General features: G+C 45.0%; 4 protein-coding genes across 6 annotated transcripts in view; 1 reads left to right on the top strand and 3 right to left on the bottom strand.

Moving 5' to 3' along the window:
* The window catches only part of TUBB4A (tubulin beta 4A class IVa), a 217,215-nt gene extending 192,501 nt beyond the window's left edge, over window positions 1-24,714 (bottom strand). Inside the window, exon 1 of the mRNA XM_083719270.1 lies at window positions 24,574-24,714. Within this exon, the coding sequence (XP_083575396.1) occupies window positions 24,574-24,580 (7 nt within the window). The 5' untranslated portion in view covers window positions 24,581-24,714. The remainder of the gene's footprint in view (window positions 1-24,573) is intronic.
* The window catches only part of IL27RA (interleukin 27 receptor subunit alpha), an 818,781-nt gene that overhangs the window by 630,937 nt on the left and 162,145 nt on the right, over window positions 1-25,699 (top strand). The window lies entirely within an intron of this gene.
* Window positions 298-14,415, bottom strand: TNFSF14 (TNF superfamily member 14). The gene is made up of 4 exons (XM_083719880.1): window positions 14,153-14,415; window positions 11,846-11,882; window positions 3,394-3,438; window positions 298-2,283 (listed from the first exon to the last, which is right to left on the bottom strand). Exons 1-4 carry the CDS (start codon window positions 14,363-14,365, stop codon window positions 1,862-1,864), a joined length of 717 nt encoding a protein of 238 aa, XP_083576006.1. The 5' UTR covers window positions 14,366-14,415; the 3' UTR covers window positions 298-1,861.
* Window positions 24,423-25,699, bottom strand: part of LOC310834574 (venom factor-like) — a 69,519-nt gene continuing 68,242 nt past the window's right edge. For both annotated transcript variants that reach the window (XM_083718261.1, XM_083718260.1), the window contains one exon: window positions 24,423-24,721. In XM_083718261.1, the coding sequence (XP_083574387.1) occupies window positions 24,580-24,721 (142 nt within the window). In that variant the 3' untranslated portion in view covers window positions 24,423-24,579. The remainder of the gene's footprint in view (window positions 24,722-25,699) is intronic.

Here is a 25,699-nt window from a genome sequence, read left to right as displayed (position 1 = left end):
CAGACTCCGCTAACCCAGAAATAGTGCTTCAGGTTAAGAACTTTGCTTCAGGATGAGAACAGAAATCGTGCTCCAGCGGTGCAGCAGCCGCAGGAGGCCCCATTAGCTAAAGTGATGCTTCAGGTTAAGAACAGTTTCAGGTTAAGTACAGACCTCCAGAATGAATTAAGTTCTTAACCCGAGGTACTACTGTATCTCAGCCTAACTTTATGAGGATAAAACTTTATGAGGTGTCTGGAGGAAAAACAAGATATAAAACGTTGAAAGTGAAGTCTTCATTGAAGTCAGTGGGAGTTAACATGCAGAGTAACCCCATTAAAATTGTTTGTGAGTTGTCCGAGGCTTATGCTTAATCTCGCTCAGAAATTCTCCAGTATCAACGTAATGACTTTTCCTCAGAAAAGAAAAACATTCTGTCCCAGTATAGCAAATAGCATTTCCTTTGTCAATTCCCTTCCTATCCCAAACACATGGGCAAACAGACCATTTGTTGGCAGATATTTTAATTTCATTTCATATGTTCTATTAGTAGGGCAGTTTTTAATGAGTATTTTTAGCCATGACACACTGCCTCCGTTTCACTAGGATTTTTCAGCACTTCCTACGAAAACAGTGACCCATTCATGAATGTTGCCTTCTCTTGCCCTCAGTGACTTCACACAGCCAAATCTTGTTGTTTACTTTGTACTGTCTTGTGAGATTGCTTTTCTCACTGCTTGATTGATCCCTGATTGGCAGGAATACCTAATCTTGGAAGCAATGCCCAAAGCCTCAGTTGCCCTTACTGACACCATCCCATTGTCAAATCTCATTCTACAGTCGTGTCTTATAGGAAAAGCAGATACTTGCACATGGAGGAGAGTTCATAAAGTGATGTTTTTTTTAACAAAATAATAATAATAGTAATATGCACAATCCCTTCTGGGATACTTGGAGAAGGAGGTTGGTTGCGGGAGGAGACGCTGAAAATAAAGGCGCAAAGCACAGAAGGGTCAGATTGTTTTTTCGTTCTCCAAGAGATCACAATGCGGTGTCTTGATAGCTGACTACGGATCTCACGTCTTAGCAAGAAGGCTTCACTTTTTACCTCAGAGGTCAAGTATGGTCTCCAGCACAGGATCTTCCTTAGCTGAGCAACAAGCTGAAATTGTAAAGCAGCGTTCTGGATTGTGCTAGGAATCCCATTTAAGACATATGCGTTCAGTGGCAAGCAAACAAAATAAAAATAAAACCATCCTATTCTGTCGCCAGTGCTGAGGCTATGTACAAAGATGTCCAATTTGTAGAGACTCTGAGGTGGCACCTTACATTTTCATATTCTGCGTCCCACCATAGTTCCTGGTCAAAGTGGATTTTTGTAGAATTTTAATGTGTAACCAGGAAAAGGCAAAACTAGCCCTGGAAAAACAACCAGCACTGCTCCAACATATTTGTGGTATGGCAGTCGTGGGCACCTGTTGGCTAGTGCCTATGGTGACAAATACCACTCTTGTTTTTCTTCTTATCTTTTGGCAGTCTTTTGGCAGGGCTTATCCACAAAAGTGGATAAGTACAAAGCTACCCTCCCTCTCACAGCAGTGTCCCAGCAACCCCCCTGCCCACCACCAAAATGTTTTCAAACGTTTGGTCAGTGTGCTGTTATCCAGCACAAGCAACCATCTTTTTCTATCCAAAAGGAGTGAACTTCCCTTCAGCAAGGTGGACCCAGCTCCCCAGTAAGGCTCCCCTTCACCTTCATAATATTTGAGAAGTTATCAAGCTATTGAAGCAGGATTGAGGCTAATTCTGCCACAGCAGTATAAGAAGGAAGCCATCTGGTTGTTCCACAGATTCAATTGTCTGTACACAGCTCTAATAGCTCTCAGATCATGAAGGCTCCAAAATATGATCTTGAATCATCCTTGACCCACACCAGCTGCTGCTGAGACACCTTGATGAAGACCTCATCCTTCTCCTCCAGCTGCACCATTCCAGCAAGGAAGCTATTATGCCTCCAATCTTTGCTGTTCTTCCAGTTGCAGTAAGGAATGCTGTTGGTTAACAGCACCATGTGATCAGGATACTGAGAAGTCCTCTTGTAAACGGAGTGAGTGACAAACTGGCTGTTCTGCTGCATGTCTGGGCAGTTTGAATGCCCCAAGTAGAGCTTGGAATAGATGTAATAGTGTCCAGGCTTGCTGCAAATCAGGGAACCACCACTGTAGTTCATGTCCTGTAGGAAGGCCAAGCCATTTGTGGGTTCCCACTGCAGAGATCCGTTCGGAGCCACAGTGACAGAGGAACCTGCAAAACACAACACCCTGTATCTTCATTTGTGGTGGAGGTGAGGGTAAACAAACAGATCCTGTCCCTTTCAACAGTGAAATGATAATGAGATCAAACTAGGCCTGGGGGAGAACTTCATTTGGTTCATGTTTTAGTGCAAACCTGTCAAGTCCACACTTTCCAAGCAAAGAAGCGAAGCAAACACAGCTCTCCTTCAAAATTTACCCAGATTTTGCAATGCAGCTCTCCAGAGTAAACACAAGATGCATATATTTGTGAAGAGGGCGCACAAGAATGCACATATTGTTGAAAATAATATACAACAGTGCATTCTCCAGGGAGCGGGGTGCGTGTTACTTGCAAAAATGCATATACTAGACAAAATTTCATGGAAAAATGCATACATGAAGAGAAATGCACATGAGGATGTAACAAATTCACACGGGGACATTTATTTTAAAATTGCAGAAATTTTCTGCTATGGGGCAGACCAAATGTAAGACTAGACAAATGCAAAACCGAGAGAAACTGAAAGAGGCAGTCTCATCCACCCCTAAATCAAACCTAAAAATTATGGTTTGAATACTCATCCACCCCGCCTTCCTGGATACCTTCTAGCTAGGGGGCCAAGGTTGAAGAAAGAGTAGGACCATGATACAGCCCAGGTTCCCTTCTCCTGGCTGCCTTGCAGGCCATGAAGTCCTGAGCTGCCTTGGAATCAGGATCAATGGCATTGACACGGAAATCTCCAGGAGAATCTCAGTGCCACGTCTGCCAGGAAGACTGCTGGGCAGCGAGGTGGGCAGTACATCAACAGGATCCCTAATCTGCCCCGCTTGCCCAAAGCCAATGTCTACTCTCCCACTGCCCTGCTGGCCATTGGTTCTGATCCACCATCTTATATATCCACCTTATATGGTTCTGATCCACCATCTTATATATCCATCTTATATGCCTCACAAGCCTGACTATAGGCTCCAGGTGGCCTGGCTGCAAGGTTAGCTACTCTAAACCTTTACACCCTTCACCCCTCCAGTCAACTGGTTCTGGATCGCGCCCACGGCACTCAGCCTCTTGGAAAAGCTTGGCAAATGGTATAATTGTAATTCACTTAGAGAGTTTTCTTACCTAGTGTCAGATGAGCAGCTGGCTTTTCAACGGTAGGTTTGTGACCTGTGGAAATGAATAGGGCAAAAATGAGTTTTGCTGGTTCCTTTTGTCTGCAGGCAGCTGTGCGCAGCAGAGGCACTTGTGAAGCAACTTCTCTGAGCAGCAGGTAACCGTGATCAGGGATTTATAAGTGCTGCAATTCTGTGGCAGTGAGGAAGTATAGAAATGTACTGCTGGGTGCAAAGAATCTCAGATGATCCTTTGGTGGGGATTTATCTGGCTGGGTTTCCCCAGCCACTCTGGGCGGCTTCCAAACAAGTATTAAAATACAATAGTCTGTCAAACATTAAAAGCTTCCCTAAACAGGGCTGCCTTCAGATGTCTTCTAAAAGTCTGAGAGTTGTTTTTCTCTTTGACATCTGTTGGGAGGGCGTTCCACAGGACGGATGCCACTACTGAGAAGGCCCTCTGCCTGGTTCCCTGTAACTTGGCTTCTCACAGCAAGGGAACCACCAGAAGGCCCTCGGCGCCGGACTTCAGTGTCCGGGCAGAATGATGGGAGTGGAGACGCTCCTTCAGGTATACTGGGCTGAGGCCGTTTAGGGCTTTAAAGGTCAGCACCAACACTTTGAATTGCGCTGGGAAATGTACTCGGAACCAATGTAGGTCTTTCAAGACCGGTGTTAGGTGGTCTTGGCGGCTGCCCCCAGTCACCAGTCTAGCTGCCGCATTCTGGATTAGTTGTAGTTTCCGGGTCACCTTCAAAGGTAGCCCCACATAGAGTGTTTAGGGATGCAAAGAAATGTTGGAAAGTGTGTGGGCAGCGCTGGCTAAAATCTCAGAACCCTAAAAGGTTGCTGGAGGCTTGCATGACTTTTTGTTCTTCTCTATAGCAAAGCCAGAATAAATAACACAAAAGAGTGAACATAGCAGAATAGATTCTGCGACACAAGAAAAACTATGCACATTTGCCCAGTTTACGTAACTGATACAGGCACCAGGACCCTACTTTTCTCATCACAGAAACTGGATACGTGCGGCACAAAAAAAATTATCACATCATTAAAAAGGTAACATTTTATTTAATTATTGTCACCATCTCCAGCTGTTGGGCTTCCCTGTAGCCCACAATGAACCAGGGGTGTGTAGCGTGAGAGCAAGAACATATTTGACCTCCCTGAGAAGAAAGAGAAGGAGGAGAAGAAGAAGAGTCTGGATGTTGTTAGCCACTCTGAGCCCGGCTTTGGCTGGGGAGAGCAGGAGATAAATAAATTATTATTATTATTATTATTATTATTATTATTATTATTATTATTAAAAAAACAAAAAAAATTCATTCCAGTAGCACCTTAAAGACCAACTAAGTCAGTTCTTGGTATGAGCTTTCGTGTGCATGCACACTTCTTCAGATACACTGAAACAGAAGTTTCCAGACCCTTCTATATAGTGAGAAGGTGGGGAGGGGTATTACTCAGAAGGCTGGTGGGAATGGGTGATTGGCAGATAGCTGTGATGAGCCTGTTGACGACTCTTAACGACTGCAATAGGTCTTACAGGAAGAAGCAAGGGGTGAAAAGGTGAAAAATGGCTTTGTCATGTATAATGAGATAAGAATTCAAGGTCTTTGTTCAGGCCAGGTTTCTCCATGGTTTTAAGTTTTGTGATAAGTTGTAATTCAGCAGCTTCTCTTTCCAGTCTATTTCTGAAATTCCTTTGTAGTAAAACAGCTACTTTGAGATCTTGTATAGAATGTCCTGGGAGATTGAAGTGTTCTCCTACTGGTTTCTCTGTCTTGTGATTTTTCACCTTTTTACCCCTTGCTTCTTCCTGTAAGACCTATTGCAGTCGTTAAGAGTCGTCAACAGGCTCATCACAGCTATCTGCCAATCACCCATTCCCACCAGCCTTCTGAGTAATACCCCTCCCCACCTTCTCACTATATAGAAGGGTCTGGAAACTTCTGTTTCAGTGTATCTGAAGAAGTGTGCATGCACACGAAAGCTCATACCAAGAACTAACTTAGTTGGTCTTTAAGGTGCTACTGGAAGGAATTTTTTTTGTTTTGACTATGGCAGACCAACACGGCTACCTATCTGTAACTATTATTATTATTTTTATTATTATTATTATTATTAGATATCCCGCTTTCTGCAGCCACTCCCTTGCTGCTCACCATTTCACTGGCCCACTTAGTCTCTCTCTCTCTCCCTCCAGTCCAGACCCAGTTCTGCCAGCAGGGACATGGGAGTTTGGAGAGGGTTCTCTGCCCCTTGTGCCATGTGACATGCCCTGGGTGGCCAAATGGCAGAGAAACAAAGGCATGGTAGCTTCCGGGTATGGAGAGTATGGGGAAAGTGCTTCCCATTATATAGCAGACAAGCCTTAACTTCTATTGCCTCTTAGATGCTTGGTGAAGACGTTCCTCTTTCAACAAGCCTTTGAAGTAGAGATTGTTACCCCAATTGGTATCTGCAGGGCCGGCCCTATGATGAGGCAGTTGCCTCAGGTGGCACATGCCGAGGTACAGGGAGGGGCCAAACTGTGAGTGCCATGTGGCCGGCCCAGTACTCTAGCCCTCAAGTGCTGTGAAGGATGCTATCCTTACACAAGTATTGGACTAAGATTCAACTACCAGTCCAGTTGGCTTCTGTATGTGCCGGGGAAACATTCTTCACCTCAGGCAGCAAAATGCTTTGCGTCAACCCTGGGTATCTGAATTGGCTATTGGCTTTGAAACTGTTTTTATATTTGGAATTCCTTTTCGTTCTTTTTAATTGTTTTATGTGTGATTGTTTTATATGTGCAATTGTTGTGTGTGTGTGTGGGAGAGAGAGAGAGAGGGAGAGAGAGAGGGAGAAATTATTTGTAGAACTTCAGTGGGACATGTGCAGAAAATTTCCCAGTGGCTTGCATTTCTTGGAATCAGACCTTGTCTGTCACATCCATTCTGCTGCTCTTAAGGGAAGTAACACACCATCTGTCATCCGAAAAGGTTCCCTCACATAGCCACATCTCAGGCATGATCACACGGTGAAAAAGATAGATACTCAGCATAGCTCTGTGCTATTTACAGTTGAGATTAATTGTGTGCTTTCTTGCTCTAAAGTGTTAGCTAGTGTGGTTTTCCTTCTAAAAGACATTTCCTGGTTTCCATTTGATTTATAGACATCAAACACGCACCTAGCGCCACTGACCCACAAGATTCCTCTGTGCCTATAGGCGATGGCGATTAATTCTACTAATGCATTGTGCAATATTTCCTTACCACACGGAAGGGTTGATGCAGCATGTAACCAGAGGAAATGATGTGTAGTCTGAGGGGGTGGGGAATGGAGGGTGGTGTAGGCGTCATTAAAAGGAACAGTCCAAGGTTTTTTTTTTTTGGGGGGGGGGGTTTCTTAGAGGAACAAAACGTTGCTACTCCCTTGTGTCTAATCATAGAATCATAAAATTGCACGGGACTCATCCAACCCGTCTAGTCCAACCCCCGGCAATACAGAAATCTCAGTTAAAGCATCCATGACAGATGGCCATCCAACCTCTGCTTAAAAACCTCTGAGGAAGGAGAGCCCACCATCTTCTGAGGGAGTGAGAAGCATTGTAATAGCACGTTACATCATCCAGAATTGACTAGGGCTTCTGTTATGTACTGAGAACAATAGGATTCAGAATGCAGCAGTCTGATTGGTCCTAGAACAATAGGACCCAGAATGCAGCACTCTGATTGGTCCACAGGAGCCACCCAATCCAGCTCCAGGTGGAAGCGAATCCGCAACCTGATTGGCCTGCAGGGGAATCCTGGAATTAGCCAATCACTTAGGGCCCATTGTGTAAATAATGTATATAAAGCAGACATTCTGTGGGAACTTCCATTCCTCCTCACCACTATGAGCTGAATAAAGAGCATGAAATCCACTCTCGACTCTGAGTCTATTTCAGCGTCATACACACACCGTACATTTAAAGCACACTTAATGCATTGCCCGCCCACCCCCCTGCAACGAATCCTGTGGTTTGTTAGGAGTGCTGGGAACGGTGGCTCTGTAAAGGGTAAACTTCAGCTCCCAGGAGTCTTTAAATGTATGTATGGTGTGTGCACAGCCAAATATACTATTTTCTTATTTTCACTTGTTTCCCTTGCGCAACTGGGGCAATGGTGTAGGCAGTCAGTAGGTATCAGAAGGTTCTCAGTGGAACACTTGAGGAGATGTTAAGCTAAGATTCTGCTATGCACCTCCTCCAAAAGTGAGCCCCATGGAATTTGGAAGTCGCCCACTTTGCCCCAGTTGGCTCTGGTCACCAGATGTCTTCACTCTCAAGAAGAGTTCTATATAGCCCCCTACCCAGTGGGGCTTCTGTACTCGGGGCCAACCCAAGTCATCTTGCTGCTTGAGGCAAACAACAAGATGGCACCTGCTCCGTTCCACAGACAGAGTGGCGGTTGAATCTTTCTTCTACACTTGTGATAATATAGCATGTTCCTCCACACCTTGGAGTGTCTAGAAGAGACTGTGTAGCATTTACAGTTCTATCCTCCAACACCTCGATGGATGTTGCCACACCTGCAAAGGAAGAAATGACTCTTTCCTTTGAAATTGAGTTACCTGGCATTCAGGTGACATCAGGTGATGGATAAGTCAGTGGCCCCACCCATAAACTGACCCTATGGTGGTGGTGGGAGTTCGGGATCCAGCCTGACCTGTCAGATCCTGTTCCTCAGCCTGTGCTTGCCTCTGGCTTCAGACAGGCCAGGCAAGGCCAGCAACCTTTGCTTTGGACTCAAGCCAGGCAGTAAAGAGAGAGGCCTGCTGAAAGTGGGGCTTCCATCAGCGCTGACTAAAAGCTTCACCTTCAGGAGGGAAAGGCTAAGATAAAGGTAAAGGGACCCCTGACCATTAGTCCAGTCGTGGCCGACTCTGGGGTTGTGGTGCTCATCTCGCTTTATTGGCCGAGGGAGCCGGCATACAGCTTCCAGGTCATGTGGCCAGCATGACTAAGCCGCTTCTGGCGAACCAGGGCAGTGCACAGAAACACTGTTTACCTTCCCGCCGGAGCGGTACCTATTTATCTACTTGCACATTGACATGCTTTCGAACTGCTAGGTTGGCAGGAGCACGGACCGAGCAACGGGAGCTCACCCTGTTGCGGGGATTCAAATCGCTGACCTTCTGATCGGCAAGTCCTAGGCTCTGTGGTTTAACCCACAGCGCCACCCGCGTCCCATGAGGGAAAGGCTATACAGTACTCAAAATTCCCAAATGCAGCTGAACTGAGCGGATGGCAGAAGATATTGGTTCCACTTGGGAACTCCCAAAGTGTAGGGCAGGTGTAGGGCAGATGTCTTGGGGTTTTTGACCTCACGGGCCAATCAGAATCCTTGTTGAGCTTTGCTTGGCCCATGGGATGAAGGATTGCCCTGCTTAAAAGGACTGCTCACCTTTCGTGGTGGGTGGTGTTGCGGCCAGGCCTTTGGCCCTGGCCATGACCTGGCTCAGGGGTAGGGAATTGTTACCCTATTGCGCCAACTCCAGCTGCGTCACCCCCACCCAGCCAATCTATGCCAGCGGGGGGCGTGGCCGCAGGTGTTTTAAACCGTGGGCAGCCAGGGGCTTCCAATCTCTCACCTCTTTGTCAGACCTCCCAACCCACCCACCCTCTTTTTAAGCTTTGGTTTGACATGACCTCGCTATGGACAAATGTCGACTGCCTTATTGTTGGGGCTGGGTAGGAATTTTTCCACTTGGCGAATTGGCACCTGCGATTTGGTTTTTGCCTACCTTGTAGCAATCCTCACAACTTTGTAAGGTTAGGCATTGGGTTAAGCCTTTGTTTAATGGAAGGGAGGTTGTAGCCTCCGTCTGCCCCTCCTCGAAAAGGGTATCCTGTTAAAGGGATCTGGGGGTGTGGATCCTGTCCACAACGTCAATGGGGATCCCTGGGGTGCCCCTATTTGATGTAGGTCATAGGGCTCCCCCTTCTGGTGATTTACCCTTAGTTCCACTCCCTACAGGAGTCAAGATGTTGCCTGGTTTCACCCAATGCCTAAGCTAAACCAAGTGCATCTGTAACCAATAAAGTTGTGGCCTGTTTTAGCCCATAATCCTAAATACTGGTGTCTCTTTGTGTTATTAATGAATGGAGAAGTGCAGGGCACGGGGCCTTGGCACGCAAGAGGTTTGCAAAGCCAAACATCCATCTCAGGTGCAAAACAGTCAAGGGGAAAGACCCCCACAAATGCCCAGGTGCTTTATCGAAGGGCCCACGACCTATCACTAAGGAAGCTACCTCACACTTTTAATTTATTCAGGTTATTTATTGTTTTATTTAGGTTTGTGTACATTTTTTTTATTTTAACATATGTTAGGGTCCAGATTTTTAAAGGGGAAGGTTGTGATTTGCCAGGGAAATTCAATGTTTGACATTTGTTTAAAAGTAAAGGGACCCCTGACCGTTAGGTCCAGTCGTGACCGACTCTGGGGTTGCAGTGCTCATCTTGCTTTATTGGCTGAGGGAGCCGGCGTACAGCTTCCGGGTCATGTGGCCACCATCTGGCAAACCAGAGCAGTGCACAGAAACGCCGTTTACCTTCCCGCTGGAGCGGTACCTATTTATCTACTTGCACTTTGACGCGCTTTCGAACTGCTAGGTTGGCACGAGCAGGGACTGAGCAACAGGAGCTCACCCCGTTGCAGGGATTCGAACCGCTGACCTTCTGTTCGGCAAGCCCTAGGCTCTGTGGTTTAGACCACAGCGCCACCCGCGTCCTTGACATTTGTTTAGGTTGTATGTAATTTCATTTGGACTTGTGGCCCTTTAATGTGAGCTGGAACACTGTCAAAGTCTTACTTTATGATAGTCTGATGACCAGGTTCAAATAAACAAATCTGAATCTTACATTTCTTCATGTGAGAGAAACCTTTGCATGACCACACAACAGTTTTAAAATCCAATGCTATTTATAGCTGGGATTAAATGTGTATTGTGGTTTAAGTTAGTCGAAAGCAGAGAATGAGGTACCTGTGGAAACTTCCAAGTTTCAATGTTTCCTTCATCTTTGATTTACAGACCTTGATACACACACCAACACTACATTTATCTGTGGCTATAATTAAGCTATTGTAATTAATTCCACAAATGGATTATGCAACATTCCCTTATAGTATGGAAGGGGTAAAATCAGGGCCGGATTTAGGTTGGATGAGGCCCTAAGCTACTGAAGGTAATGGGGCCCTTTATATGTCCAGCTATCCTTTGTCAACAACAAATTGCCGCTGTTTCTTGTGTTGAATATATGCTATATGGTCATTTATGAACCAAATAGGTACCTAAAGCCATTTGCACATAACAAAATATGTATTTTATCAAAGTAATTGTTAAACTGAAATTCAATTAAGAAGAAGTATATTAATAGTGAAACACAATTAAGAAGAAGGATATTTGGGGGGGGGGGCAAGAGAGTGGGGCCCTAAGCTATAACTTGTTTAGCTTATATGTAAATCGGGCACTGGGTGAAATAGCATATAATCAAAGAAAGTACAGTAGTGACTGAGGGGAGAGGGAATGTTAGTAGGTACCCACAGGTTGTTGTTGTTTTGCTACCCTAGTGAACTGCTGGTGAACAAGGTCAGTTGAATCTTATTTAGTTTCTTTTTGTTGCAAAATCACACTAAAAGAGAAAGGAAGGAAGGAAATAATGGAAAGAAACTGGTAATCTTAATCTGAATCGCGCACACTGCAAATCTGAATCTGAACAAAATCAGATAAGGGACAATTCAGCATTCTTTTCTCTGCCTCACTAAGCAGAGATACAATAAAATGGGTTACACTCGCAAATTAGCATTGGAAATTAATTTTGTTGCATGGAAATTACTTGTGAGCAGGGATGAGGGAGGAGCGTTTTTGCTCCACTTTTCACAGCACACCATCCTGACTCAATAATGTTGTCTGTGGAATGCAACTCCCAGTTGAATTAAAGACTTCCTCAGATTTTGCAATGTGGCTTCAGTTTGGAAACGCACAAACAAGATATATGTTTTATATTTAAGTTGCATATTTTATGAACGAGTGCTTTGCAAAGCATTTAGAAGTACACATTTTGAGAGGTGTATATCTTAATTTTGAGAACTGCATGTTTTATGTTTGAGAAGTAGTGTTTTGTGCAAAAAGTGTATCAAAAAGTGTACAATATAATTGCACACTTATTGTGCATTTTTAAAAAATCAGTTCAAAATGAGATAGAATAGACATATGTTTGAGTGCCAGTTTGACTGAAATGGGACAGAATTAGTTGCTGATCTCATATCTACTTGTGAGAAGACACTATTGTATCATTATGACCACGGGGAACGGATTTGCTGGATAATACGTTAATATACTGTGTGAAACTTTTAATTCCGCTTCCAGCTAACTGCAGAAAAGCAATGCCTCAGGAGCACCAAAAGGCTCTAGATAAAGGGCAAGACAAACTTACCTTGTACAAATTTCTCAAAAGTTGCATCCTCAGATCCCTTTAAAAAAGGAAAAAATAAAATCCAGAAGTCAATTTCCAGTCAAGCTGCCTGAAAAAGCATTCCACTCACGTCTGAACAACTATAGTGCTGACAGAGGTCCCATCTCTGAAATATTTCTCACGGAATTATTTGTTTTTCATCAGTATACGGGAAACCAATGCTAGATAGACATAGTCAGCGGATGAATCACAGTTTGGACCTCACATCTTCCTACCTTCTCCCACTGCTTCTCTAACATACACCCGGAATCTATTAAAACATAATAATTCGGGAATGGCTGTTCTTCAATTTCTGTGAAAAGTCTGTAATATCAACATATATAAATGTAGGGCCACTTCAGATATTGCAGACATCCTTCCTGGAAAACATATTTGGCATGGAAAAGAGCAGAAACCACAGATGGATCATCTTGAAGAAGTTACGCTTCCTGAGGCCAACGACAAGATGGTGTCAGCCCACCATTAAAGAGCTGTCATATCTCTTTGGACAGTTATGGCTTCCCTCAAATAATTCTGGGAGCTGTGACGTGTGAAGGGTGCTAAGAGTTGCTAGGAAACCCCTATTCTCTCCTGCGGCTAGAATTCCCAGAGTTCCCTGTGAAGAGGGATTGAGGGTTAAAATCACAGCGGGAATTGTAGCTCTGTGATGAGAATGTGGGTCTCCAAGAGGTCTCCACACCCCTAACAAACTACAGCTCCCTGAATTCTTGGGGGTAGCCATGACTGCTCAAAGTGGTGTCATAGTGCTTTAAATGTATGGTGTGAATGTGGCCTAGCTTAGGGGGTCATACAAAGCTCTGCTCATTCCCTGCACCTCAGTATCTAGCAACCTCATTATGCCTCATGGCAGGGACGGCCCCAGCTGCACCTATGGGAAGTTTGCTTCATGTGCATCCAGTCTATATGCACTTAGAAGCTAGGAGCAAGTTGCAGCTTTCTAGGGTGGAAATAATGCTTTCTAGGATGGAAATAATGAATTAACAACGTTGTTAGTATATTTATTTTAGTGGATACAGTCCAGTCTCACTCACCCAAGGGGAAGAGAGAATTCTGGCAGTGCTCAGAGTTTTGCACCCAAGGTCTCCGTGTGGGGAGCACTCTTAAAGCTCAATTTACAACATCCCTCCTTATTGCCACAGGTATTAGTTGCTTCCCTGTTTCCAGAGAATTTAGTATACCAAAATAAGCACAATAAAATCTGTGCCATTCTCTCTTGGCACAGAGCATCCAAGCACACCAGATGAAGTGTGAGAGAATTATTAGTTTCCACACTCCATGTACATCCCCACGCCTTCTAAGTTAGGAGATCCCTTTGTCTTTCTGCATAAGGTATCATTAAAGGAAGGAAGGTTCATATGCTATTTAGTCTGGTAAGTTGGAAGAAAGTGAAATTCATTTTTAAGAGCAGCTGCATGTTCTTAAATGAAACCACAATCAACTTTCAACTCTAAATCCTTCAGATGAACTGGTCTGAGGTTCAGCTGATTATTTATACTGTATCTATAGCTACCTGACATTCTGTGCAATGCAAAGCATTTCAGATCTTAAAAGCTAACTTTTGCATTGTCTCATAGAAACTGTTCCTGAAAAACCTAATTGCACCCATAGTACCTGAGCATGCATCCTCCCCCCCCCTCTCTCTCTCTCTCTCTCTCACACACACACACACTGAACTGAACTCTAAGTACATAATCCACACAAACAAAAGAGCATAGGAATAGCAATACTGGATCACACCAAAGGATAATCTAGCCCCGCATCCTGATTCCTAACCATAACCCTAACACTAATCCTACATAAAACCTGGGCCTGACTCTACATACACAATATCCTCACTAGAGATCTTTACATTACTCTGCTCTGTGTCAATTTTTGCCATGTGTTTATTCATAAGCCTGTTCCGTCTCATTTCTGGATTAATTGGCATATATTTTAAAGATGGAATCTGAGATCCGTATCACAAAACTCAGAGAAGAGAAAAATCCAAAGCATAATTTACATTCTGATTCATATATTTCTCCAGGAGGTGGTGAATTAGGTCAGGGCTTAAAATGTCACCCAGACAAAATTCTCTACCATCTCAACCAATGAGAAACAAACAAACAAACAAACAAACAAACAAAGTGCATCTAACCCTCCAATGCACAAGTCCTGGCATCCTTGCAGCTTCTATTTGTTCTTACTATTCAACATCCACACCCAGAGCCACCCTCCACGTTCTTCTTCCCACTCCCCATCACCCCTTGCTCTCTGTGCACTTGATATGACCTGTGATGTGGCTTTGTCCAGTTCCTTGCGGAAGCAGAGAAGGAAATAAGCTTCTATGGCTACACCAGCCAATGCCAGCAGCACCAGGATTCCCAGCAGCAGCTGGCCATACGGCCGTTTCTTCTGGGTCTTCCGCACGGGTGGCACAAAGGGGACATCCCTCTGTGGCACGTCCACGACAAAAACAGATGGGCAGCCCACTCTGTCCTCCATAACTCTTGTCTCTCAATAGATTGGCAGCAGGATGATTGTGGCACGAGGGGGATGTGTTGCCGAGCAGATAGGCTTGTTGCTTCTCTGTGGCCCAAGTTATGTACATGAGAGAGTGCAACGCCCACATCCCTGGAGAGGAAACCACAATCTTACCCAACTGGCCTCTACACACTAGGTTTCTACGCTTGCTTGGGTGGGCTGGGACTTCCTCGAGGGAAGCCACTCCCCTCCTGGTCCTTTCCTGAGTGGGTGTACACAACTTTCTGTTTGATCACCCACACATATTGCCATGGAGGGGGAAGGGGAAGGGTGCAGGGAGGCTGGCCCCAACTCTTCCCCCAGTCAGGAGCTTTACCTGTTCATACTGCCAGCCGCCAGTGGGAACTGAGTTCATGACCATGGACAGAGAAGCGTTTTTGACATGCAGGTAAGTGGAAGGTGGGGTTCCTATCAGACATTTTAGGGAACAAAAATTGCTCATTTTTCAAATACAGTGGTACCTTGGGTTAAGTACTTAATTCGTTCCGGAGGTCTGTTCTTAACCTGAAACTGTTCTTAACCTGAAGCACCACTTTAGCTAATGGGGCCTCCTACTGCTGCTGCGCCGCCAGAGCACGATTTCTGTTCTTAACCTGAAACTGTTCTTAACCTGAAGCACCACTTTAGCTAATGGGGCCTCCTACTGCTGCTGCGCCGCCAGAGCACGATTTCCGTTCTCATCCTGAAGTAAAGTTCTTAACCTGAGGTAATATTTCTGGGTTAGCGGAGTCTGTAACCTGAAGCGTATGTAACCTGAAGCGTATGTAACCTGAGGTACCACTGTACTCCTTTTGCCCTGGAAACACTTTTGGGGTATCTGCCAACTGTGATTTTGGTTTCTGCAGAAATCATAAATATCTAGAGACTTCCTGGAAGTGGCCCTTTCTGCCTACAGTGACATTTATGTTCTGCATCCAACTTCCCTGTCTCTCCTTATGGTCTCTCGTGGAAGAGGAAGATCAGGTTAGCTTTCAAAAATAATAATCTGGTTTTGGCTTCAGATTGAAAGCCTCACTCTGTACGGGTGTGGGAGATTCCCTCTGTCCTTTTTGTGTGCTTCAGTGGGAGGTATGGGATATCCCCTTGTCCTTTTCCAGACTTCTGCATTTTTAAAAAATAAAAAACAAAAAAACAAACCGAAACACTGGTTCAGAAGAGCAGAATTGTGCTTGAGGGAAAAAGCATTTGTGCTTGCTTGTTTGTTTGTTTAAAGGAAAAGAATAAGAAATCTGGCCAGAATAACTCTGAGAGGGATAGGAAAGGGTGGATGAAGAAGAAGGGCATCAAGACATTTTGAAAGCATAATTTGGGTTCTTTTTTAAACAAAAAAAACCATGGCATGTACATTCCCTGCATACTCTCTCATTGGCTTTCTTATTCTCTACCATGAGAGGAACTTCCCTCACTTTCAAGAGAGCCACTCCACCCTTCAGAAATTCTAGAACAGCAAACCATTGTTTAAGTCTTGTTATAGTGCACAGTGCTGACCTTTAAAGCCCTAAACGGCCTCAGTCCTGTATACCTGAAGGAGCATCTCCACCCCCATTGTTCAGCCCGGACACTGAGGTCCAGCGCCGAGGGCCTTCTTGCGGTTCCGTCATTGCAAGAAGTGAGGTTACAGGGAACCAGGCAGAGGGCCTTCTCGGTAGTGGCACCCGCCCTGTGGAACGCCCACCCATCAGATGTCAAGGAAATAGGCAGCTATCTTATTTTTAAAAGACATCTGAAGGCAGCCCTGTTTAGGGAAGTTTTTAATATTTAATGCTGTATTGTTTTTAACACTCGATTGGGAGCCACCCAGAGCCTGGGGAAACTCAGCCAGATGTGCAGGGTATAAATAAAATTATTATTATTATTATTATTATTATTATTATTATTATTATTATTATTATTATTACAGTGGTACCTCAGGTTACATATGCTTCAGGTTACATACACTTCAGGTTACAGACTCTGCTAACCGAGAAATAGTACCTCAGGTTAAGAACTTTGCTTCAGGATGAGAACAGAAATCGTGCAGTGGTGGAACGGTGGCGGCAGCAGGAGGCCCCATTAGCTAAAGTGGTGCTTCAGGTTAAGAACAGTTTCAGGTTAAGAACAGATCTCTGGGACGAATTAAGTACTTAACCCAAGGTACCACTGTATTAATCTTCCTGCATAAAATAAATATGTGGGAAGTCCTGGTCAATATTAATGTGATTGGTATTCCTTTCATGGTTCCGATTAGACACATGAGGGGAACCGACTGCATTCATGTGTGTCTAGAATCCTCTTCAGATATTGAAATCACTTGAATGGAGCCAGCAAGGGTAAACAGGCTAGGTCTGCTCCCCTCAATCTTCATTTTGTTACCCGCAGCTGGTGGTGTGAGAGAAACAGAGCATCTCTTGTATCTGTGGAGACCCCCCATGTTCTAAAACCTAGAAACCAGAAAAGAGGAGTATGAGGGTTTTTTGGGGTCCCCCCCTCACATGGTCACCCTCTGCAATTTGAGGGTGGCAGAAATAAAGGTTGGTGGCAGAAAGCCCTGAAACAAACAAAAAAAGGGGGGCTCCCAGACATGGAGCTTTAAATTGCAGACCAGACTGTGTCTGGAAAGAGCAGAGGAAAGCTACCTTATTTTTCGCCCTATAAGACGCACTTTTCCCCTCCTAAAAAGCAAGGGGAAATGTGTGTGCGTCTTATGGAGCGAATGCAGGGGGGAAGCTCTGGCCAGTGCTCCCTTTTAAGAGCCGCGAGGAGCGTGTGTGCGGCTCTTGGGGGCTTTTCCCCGAGGAGGGAGAAGGGCTGCCCCTTTTTGGGGGGGGGGAAAGCCCGCAAGAGCCACACACATGCTCTGCGCACTCTTTATTTATTTATTTTTAATAATCTTTATCACTTTTCAAACTTACGGCTGACAAGAAAAAAGAACAAAAGAAGAAACAATACAATGAACAATACAAAACACAACCTTAACACTAAATTAAACAAAACAAAACAACAACAATTTTAAAAAACACATATAGCATACCATTTCATTAGTCTATCTTTCATTCCCTCATTTCATCGACTTCCTCTCACCTCCCTTTTTGTATTCCACTTCTGTTACTTGTTTCAGCAAATCCTTTCCATCTTTCTCTATTTTTATCATTATGAATGTCTTAACATATTTTTAACCTTATTTTCCATTAATACTAAAATACTTATTTAGACTTAACTCCTTATAGCATTTCTGCTAAAGCCATAAAGTTTCATTCCAACCATTTTCAAACACTCATTAATTTTACAATATTTCTATGTACAAACTTTAGACTTTCCCAATCTTCTACCACCATCTCTTCTCCCTGGTCTCAGATTCTGCCAATCATTTCCGTCCGTTCCATATAGTTCATCAACCTGGAGATCTTCTGTCCGAGGCTCTTAAATCTTTTCCAAGTCCCTTCTGGAATTCTTCATATTCTTTAATGCTGAAAATGCTGAAGAGCAAGTCTTGGGGAGTCCCCAACCCAGCCATGCCCCCATTCCCTCTCGACAGGCCAGCCAACTCTCCACAGCTAGAACCAAGGTCCATACAATATGTCAAATCATGGAGCACGGCTCTTGGGGGAGCCTTAGCCATGCGCAGCCCCTCCTGGGCAGGGGGATGAAGGCTCTCCCTGCCTGGTAAAGGCTGTGCATGGCTATCCCATAAGCCAGGACAGCAAGTGGGATTGCTGCACAGCTGTCCTGGGATTCAGAATATTTTCTTGTTTTCCTCCTCCAAAAACTAGGTGTGTCTTATGGTCTGGTGCGTCTTATAGAGCAAAAAATATGGTGTTGATAAGCTCAAAGAGGGGCCATACCATGGAGAAAGTGAATAGAGAGAAGTTGTTTTCCCTGACTCATGAAGCAAGAACCCAATGAAGTTTAAGGTTGGAAGAAAGTACTTCTTCAGAAAGGAGCACATGATTTAACTATGGAATTTGCTTCCACCAGGTGTAGCCCATGGCATGGCTTTAAAGGGGGTTAGATATATTCATGGAGGATCAATGTCAGGAGTCCAAGTTCCCAGCTGGATAACACAGTAAAGTGTGGGTAATTAAAAAGGAGGATTTGTTGCAAAAACAAACAGAGAGCTCCGGACGGCTCTAACAAAGCCTCCGGCATCATTACTCAAGATGACCCTTCTGAAGATTTCTTCCTGTCTCTACAGAGTATATTGAACGTTTGCATCTTACGTCTCTTGTTTTGCGTCCTGTCTAACAGCCCTCCCATTCGCCAACTGTAATGGTTCTAGGGGTTGCTCGTGTGTAAATCGGTGCCACGCTTGGCTGGGCTACCTGGGTGAACCCTTTCTGTCTGGACAGCCACTCATCCGTGCCTGTCTCAATCGCTGGCAGAATCCGTCAGTGGGCGTTTCTTGAACTTCTTCCAGCAAAGAAGCTCCTTGACGCCTAGTCTCCGCCTACTCTCCCTGTGTGGAAGCCTTCTGCGCAGGGAGGGTGTGGGCAGCGGAGGACCCGTGCTCTCCCCGCTGGTCTCCGGCGAGGAGTCATGGAGCCACCTCGCTGATTCCCCCATCTGCCGCCCTTCTACACTAGTGTTACGCTGATTTCCTTCCCCAGAAGATGGGCTGCTTCTCTCCCTCCCAGTACGCTCTCCGGAATCCCTCTGGCTCCGATGGCAGTTCCCTGACACCAACTATGTGGACTTATTGGATCAGCTCCTACCTCTTCCTGTTCTGAGAGGCTGTCTCTGAGTCTGTTCACTCATGTTTGTGCTTCTGGCCAGCTTTGGCTGTGTTCTAGCTTGCTCCCAGTTACTGCCTTATCAGCTTGCGCATCAAGGTCAGGAAGAGCCAAAGGCTGCAGCTGCCGGCTCTTCCCTGTCTGACTAACATCTAAGCCTCTCTGTTCCTGGCTGCTTTCTGCCGTTGGCTGCAAACTTTCACTTGGAGCTGGCTCATTCCTGACAATCAATGGCCCACTAGCCACAATGGCTGTGTATTACTTCCAGTCTCAGAGGTGGAGTAGAAGGCATTTGGTCTGATCCAGGGAGCTATTCTTAGGTTGATTAAGAGAGAGAGAGAGGGCGAGAGAGAGAATCAGAACATAATCAAGCTCCAAAGACTGAAGGGACTCCACATGTGACATTAACAATCAATGAGCAGATGGTACCTTGTGGCAGAAGCAGACCCTCCAAGTGTCCCTGTTTTCCAGGGACAGTCCCAGTTACAAAGTAGGCAAGTTTGCAGTTAAAAATGCATGAAATGGACAGCTACTGGAGCCCATAAGCTTCAAAATTCATGCTGCAATAGAGTGATGGGTCAGCACAGCAAGTAAATTTCGACCTCTGGGTTACCATCCCAAAAACGTTTGGCAACCATTGAAATGTATTGCAGTGGTACCTCGGGTTAAGGACTTAATTCGTTCTGGAGGTCCGTTCTTAACCTGAAACTGTTCTTAACCTGAAGCACCACTTTAGCTAATGGGGCCTCCTGCTACTGCTGCACCGCCGGAGCACGATTTCTGTTCTCATCCTGAAGCAAAGTTCTTAACACGAAGTAATATTTCTGCATTAGCAGAGTCTGTAACCTGAAGCGTCTGTAACCTGAAGCGTATGTAACCCGAGGCACCACTGTATATTACAGCCCCCAAAGGACTGATAGGACATAGACATTCACTGTGGTTTTTTAAAAAATATGATCTTTATTAAACATATTTCACAAAATTATACAGCAATATACTATAGACTATACAGTCATACCTTGTTTTGCAACCAGGATCCATTCTGAAGCCCTGGCTGCTAGCCGAAAAGGACACAGGGCAAAGCGTTGCATCTGTGCATGCACACAGAGCGGTTTGTGCTTCTGTGCATGCGCGAGTGGCAGACCCAGAAGTAACCTGTTCCTGTACTTCCGGGTTTGATGCAGACGTTCGCCAGAATGGATGCTAGACGAGGCGGACGTTAGCGGAGGTATTACTGTATTACAATTTGTATCCCATCCCATACAGCAAAACAATTAAAAATACAAGAAATTTAAAAAGACCTAAAATAGATTTCTGATTTTTCTAAAAAATACCCAAACCCATAAATTACATTTGTTATATTTTACATAGTATCATATTATTATATTATTTTCTTAAGTCTTTTGGAAAAAGAAAAGAAAAAGAAAAAAGAGAAATTATATAGAAGCATTAAATTTACATATATTATCTATACATTGCAAGACTCTTTCAAGATCTGCCAGGAGCCTTTTGCTGTCACAGTAATTTTTCAGATATTCCTTGAATATAATCCATTCTTGATTTACTTTTTGTGTCGAATACCCTCTTAGCCTCCCTGCCGTTTTTGCCATTTGCAGATATTCTAACAGTTTAACTTGCCATTCTGATTTTGTAGGTGTAATTTCATTGCTCCAATACGTTGCAATTAAAATTCTGGCTGTGGACATAGACATTCACTGTTAGGTGGTTGTGTGCAGCACATGTTAAGTTCCGGAAGGTGGGGAGAGCTATTGATTGCAGTTTCCTGGAAGGAAATTTTGAACTGATCAACTGTTGCTTTCAGCTGGTCTTGAGGTCTGGTGGGTGAGACTTGATTCATACTGGTAGCCACAATGTGGGGGCTTTTTGGAACGGAATTACACGTGAAGCCGGGGTGTGGGTGTGGGTGAGAGGGGCCCAACACCCTCATGGATCTTCCAGACAGCTTCCCACACCCCCACACCCCGTTATTTAGAGAGGAGGAGTGAAAAAAGCTTATTCTTATGCGTTGATGTTTTTAAACATCTTAAAAGCCGCTCCAGAAGGACGACCTGTCCAAAAAAGAAGTAAAAACAAATAAACTTCAGATTTAATGTGTTGTTGTTGTTTAGTTGTGTCCGACTCTTTGTGACCCTATGGACCAGAGCACACCAGGCACTCCTGTCTTCCACTGCCTCCCGCAGTTTGGTCAAACTCATGCTGGTAGCTTCGAGAACACTGTCCAACCATCTCGTCCTCTGTCGTCCCCTTCTCCTTGTGCCCTCCATCTTTCCCAACATCAGGGTCTTTTCCAGGGAGTCTTCTCTTCTCATGAGATGGCCAAAGTACTGGAGCCTCAGCTTCACAATCTGTCCTTCCAGTGAGCACTCAGGGCTGATTTCCTTCAGTATGGAGAGGTTTGATCTTCTTGCAGTCCATGGGACTCTCAAGAGTCTCCTCCAGCACCATAATTCAAAAGCATCAATTCTTTGGCGATCAGCCTTCTTTATGGTCCAGCTCTCACTTCCATACAGCACTACTGGGAAAACCATAGTTTTAACTATACGGACCTTTGCTGGCAAGGTTCCCCTTCATGGATCACTGCCTTGCCATGGCGAAGGGGCTTGAATAACTCAGAGAAGCTATGAGCTATGCCGTGCAGGGCCACCCAAGATGGATAGGTCATAGTGGAGAGTTTTGATCAAACGTGATCCACCTGGAGCAGGAACCGGCAAGCTACTCAAGTATCCCTGCCAAGAAAACTCCATGGACAAAGACAACAGGCATTTAAAGTCTACACTCTATTTATTACTCAACTGCTGCCAAGATGCAGGCAGAAGAACCAGTATAAGTTTGCCCCAACCTACTCCAAAAACCTACTTCCACTGTCTCTCCAAATCAGGCATAGGCAAACTCAGCATTCCAGATGTTTTGAGATTACAATTCCCATCATCCCTGACCACTGGTCCTTCTAGCTAGGGATGATGGGAGTTGTAGTCCCAAAACATCTGGAAGGCCGAGTTTGCCTATGCCTGCTCCAAATCCTCTCCTTTTCAACTCTCCTTCCTGGAACCCCAGCCAATCATAAGCTGCTGTTCATTAACCATTTGCTGGCAGGGAAAAATAAAATAACACACTTGGTGAACCAACCTGCCCAGCTTCAACAGGTAGGGAGCACTGCCGAGACACAACCCACAGTGGCTCCTGCCTGCTCTGAAAACTTCTGCAGTGTATCCCACACAGAATCCCTTTCCTCCCTGCAGAAGAAATGAATATTGGTACTTATTGTGATTAATTTACTTCTCTGTAGGGAGGAAAGGTGGGTATCCGCCTGAATTTTGTGGTTTACTTAGCAGCCGGTACTACTTTTTAGTTCTGAACGCGTTTTAAGGTTTGGCTTGAACATGTATTGAATCTGGGAGGGGGTTGCCCAACCCACTTGGATAACCCTCTCAAAAGTTTTCAAGTGGAAAAGTGGGAAGGAGAGACCAACTCCAAGCCTCAGCTTTCAAGATCAGTGGCTGTCTCTATTTCAGAAAGCCAGGGCTCTGGAGATGACTTGCCGTTTCCTTACAAATTGGATGAGGTCCTGCAAACTGAGAGGACTAAGCCTGTAAGCTCCAAATCAAGTATTTCCACTTCAAGAAAATGTTGTTCGTTTGCCCCCAAGCGCTGCGAACCTCTTGTGGGTTCCTTTGGCAGATGCTGTAGTTTTTCCGACTGTAATCCAAAGATAAAGGGACGAGGTTTTGAAACATCTAGATGATGAGGAATAGGACTTGTCACTTCCAGGTTGCCTTGTTTGTTGATCATTCATACTGATTCGTGGCGCAGGGAGATTACATGACATTGTGTCAAGCAAGGGCTCTCCCACTCTTCCAATGCAGTTCTCCATAACTCTTATTGCAAGAAGTCTAATATTTCGAGAAACAGGTTAGATGTGCAAGAACTCCATATCAGCTTTAACTGGGCAACCTGAATTTGCCAGCATGGGATTGAATCTCATATGAAAAAGAGGATTGAAGTCCCGTCCCCCCCGCAAAAGGAGGGCCTCTCTTTCTTTCCTCTCTCCAACAAATCAGGGACTAGTGCAGCAACCTGCAATGCTCTTCCTATATATATGTGCCTCTCACCCCTGAGCCCGCAAATATACAAACAAGAATAATGGTGCTTCCAGACCATTCACTGGTCCTTTTAAGTAGTAATAAGCTGTAACCAAGCCTAAGGATACTGAGACCATGCCATATATTCTTTCTGAGCACAATTCAAAGTGTTGGTGCTGACCTTTAAAGCCCTAAACGGCTTTGGTCCAGTATACCTGAAGGAGCGCCTCCACCCCCATCGTTCTGCCCGGACACTGGGGTCCAGTGCCGAGGGCCTTCTGGCGGTTCCCTCACTGCGAGAAGCCAAGTTACAGGGAACCAGGCAGAGGTAGTGGCGCCCGCCCTGTGGAACACCCTCCCACCAGATGTCAAAGAGAAGAACTACCAGACTTTTAGAAGACATCTGAAAGCAGCCCTGTTTAGGGAAGCTTTTGATGTTTAACAGACCACTGTGTTTTAATACTTTGTTGGAAGCTGCCCAGAGTGGCTGGCGAGACCCAGCCAGATGGGCGGGGTATAAATGCCTTGTACATTTATGAACATTTATTTTATATATACAGTGGTACCTCGGGTTAAGTACTTAATTCGTTCCGGAGGTCCGTACTTAACCTGAAACTGTTCTTAACCTGAAGCACCACTTTAGCTAATGGGGCCTCCCGCTGCTGCTGCGCTGCCGGAGCCCGATTTCTGTTCTCATCCTGAAGCAAAGTTCTTAACCTGAAGCACTATTTCTGGGTTAGCGGTGTCTGTAACCTGAAGCGTATGTAACCTGAAGCGTATGTAACCTGAAGCGCATGTAACCTGAGGTACCACTGTTGTTGTTGTTATTGTTGTTGTTGTTGTTATTATTATTATTATTATTATTATTATTATTATTATTATCATTATTCCTTATGCCCTGTTTTGGACCATTTGATTGCCAGATATGCATCTGGAGTCAGTATCTTTATGTCACACTTATGGACATATCCTGTATATTTGTGTTGTTAAAATGTATCTCTCAGTTTGATTGTTTTCATTTTTGATTGCCCATGGGTTGTAGCAAATAACATTTGACTGATAGATGGACTGACTCCCCTGTGCTAAATTTTAGACTGCTCTTCCCCTACCCTCTGTGAAGGGTCACTTGCACTGATGGCACTATAGAAACAAACACCGCAACAGCCTTAACAACCTGAGGTTTGTATGAAAATAATTAACTTGACCCAACAGTAAGAAATCGGTTCTTTATTTTCAATATAAACAATTTGAAGAGGAACTTGGAGAGCAAAAAGAATAGGAAGCAGAACTTCAGGAGGGAAGGTGTCTTTGAAGTTCTGACTCAAACCCATCTCACGGGAATCATTCGCTGCTGCCGATGCCTCTGCCATTAGACCTGGCAGCCCAAAATGATCAGTGAGTTGGAAAACTCAGTGAAGTCATTGCACAAGTCCTGGAATTCTTCATCCTGGCATTCGTCCTCATTTGGCCATCTCTCGATCCAGGTGTCCTTGCTAATGAGGTAGTTGACCCTGGAAAGGAAGGAAAGCTTTGAATCTTTGCTCCACAGGAAAACTGGCTGGCCTAAGTGCTGCAGGTGAATCTAGAGACATCGTAGATCAGCAGGTAAAGGCAAAGGGACCCCTGACCATTAGGTCCAGTCGTGGCCGACTCTGGGGTTGCGGCGCTCATCACGCTTTACTGGCCGAGGGAGCTGGCATACAGCTTCCACATGACCAAGCCGCTTCTGGCGAACCAGAGCAGCGCACAGAAACGCCGTTTGCCTTCCCGCCAGAGTGGTACCTATTTATCTACTTGCACTTTGATGTGCTTTTGAACTGCTAGGTTGGCAGGAGCTCACCCCGTTGTGGGGATTCGAACCGCCAACCTTCCTAGGCTTTGTGGTTTAACCCACAGCGCCACCCGCTTCTCTAGATCAGCAGGTAGAGGCAGAGAAATAGGAAGGGACTGCCTGCCCATGAAGGGTTTACCTGGGTCATGCAGCTTCAGCTTCCGGGAAGATCTCACAAGAGCCCCACAAGATTACAAGGAGGCCTCCAAAGGCCTTGCACGACCTTCCCGAGACCCCAGTAAGGAAGGAGCTCTCAACGTGAACTCGCGGGGCTCTTACAAGATCTCACTGGAATCCAGAAGCTGCAGCAGCTGCTTCTCCTCGCTGCCCCTTATATTCTGCTGTCTGAAGCGGCTGCCTCAGTCTGCCTCGTGGATGGCCCGGCCCTGTTGGCAGGCATGCTCAATGGCCTTAACACCTCTTGCGATCTTACAAAGGTACAACACAAAAGGGGAAAAAGCCCCTCTAATGGAATCATAGCCAAGATTAGTCATGGGGACCAAATTTCAGGCTTGTTCTAACTAAGGCAACTGTAGCTTCCAACCAATAAACATTTCCATTTCCATTAGAGGGCTGAAACCCAGGAGCATTCTCCAAGAAGATGCAGGTTGAGAGAGGAAATTTTAGAATACAAACAGCTTTACGCTTGAATTTTGTA

The sequence above is a fragment of the Podarcis gaigeae genome, assembly GCF_964106915.1.
Source record: "Podarcis gaigeae genome assembly, chromosome: 17".
NCBI classification, from domain to species: domain Eukaryota; kingdom Metazoa; phylum Chordata; class Lepidosauria; order Squamata; family Lacertidae; genus Podarcis; species Podarcis gaigeae.
The sequence above is the reverse complement of the archived record's forward strand: the minus strand, read 5'-3'. Positions and strand labels throughout refer to the sequence as shown.

What these genes read in the sequence shown, in the direction of transcription:
- TNFSF14 (XM_083719880.1), bottom strand. Translation starts at nt 14,365, where the DNA reads ATGGAGGACAGAGTGGGCTGCCCATCTGTTTTTGTCGTGGACGTGCCA. An exon ending in TGGACAAAGCCACATCACAG is followed by an intron (nt 11,883 to 14,152) that starts GTCATATCAAGT and finishes CCTTTTTTAAAG; the next exon opens with GGATCTGAGGATGCAACTTT. An exon ending in AGCTGCTCATCTGACACTAG is followed by an intron (nt 2,284 to 3,393) that starts GTAAGAAAACTC and finishes TGTGTTTTGCAG; the next exon opens with GTTCCTCTGTCACTGTGGCT.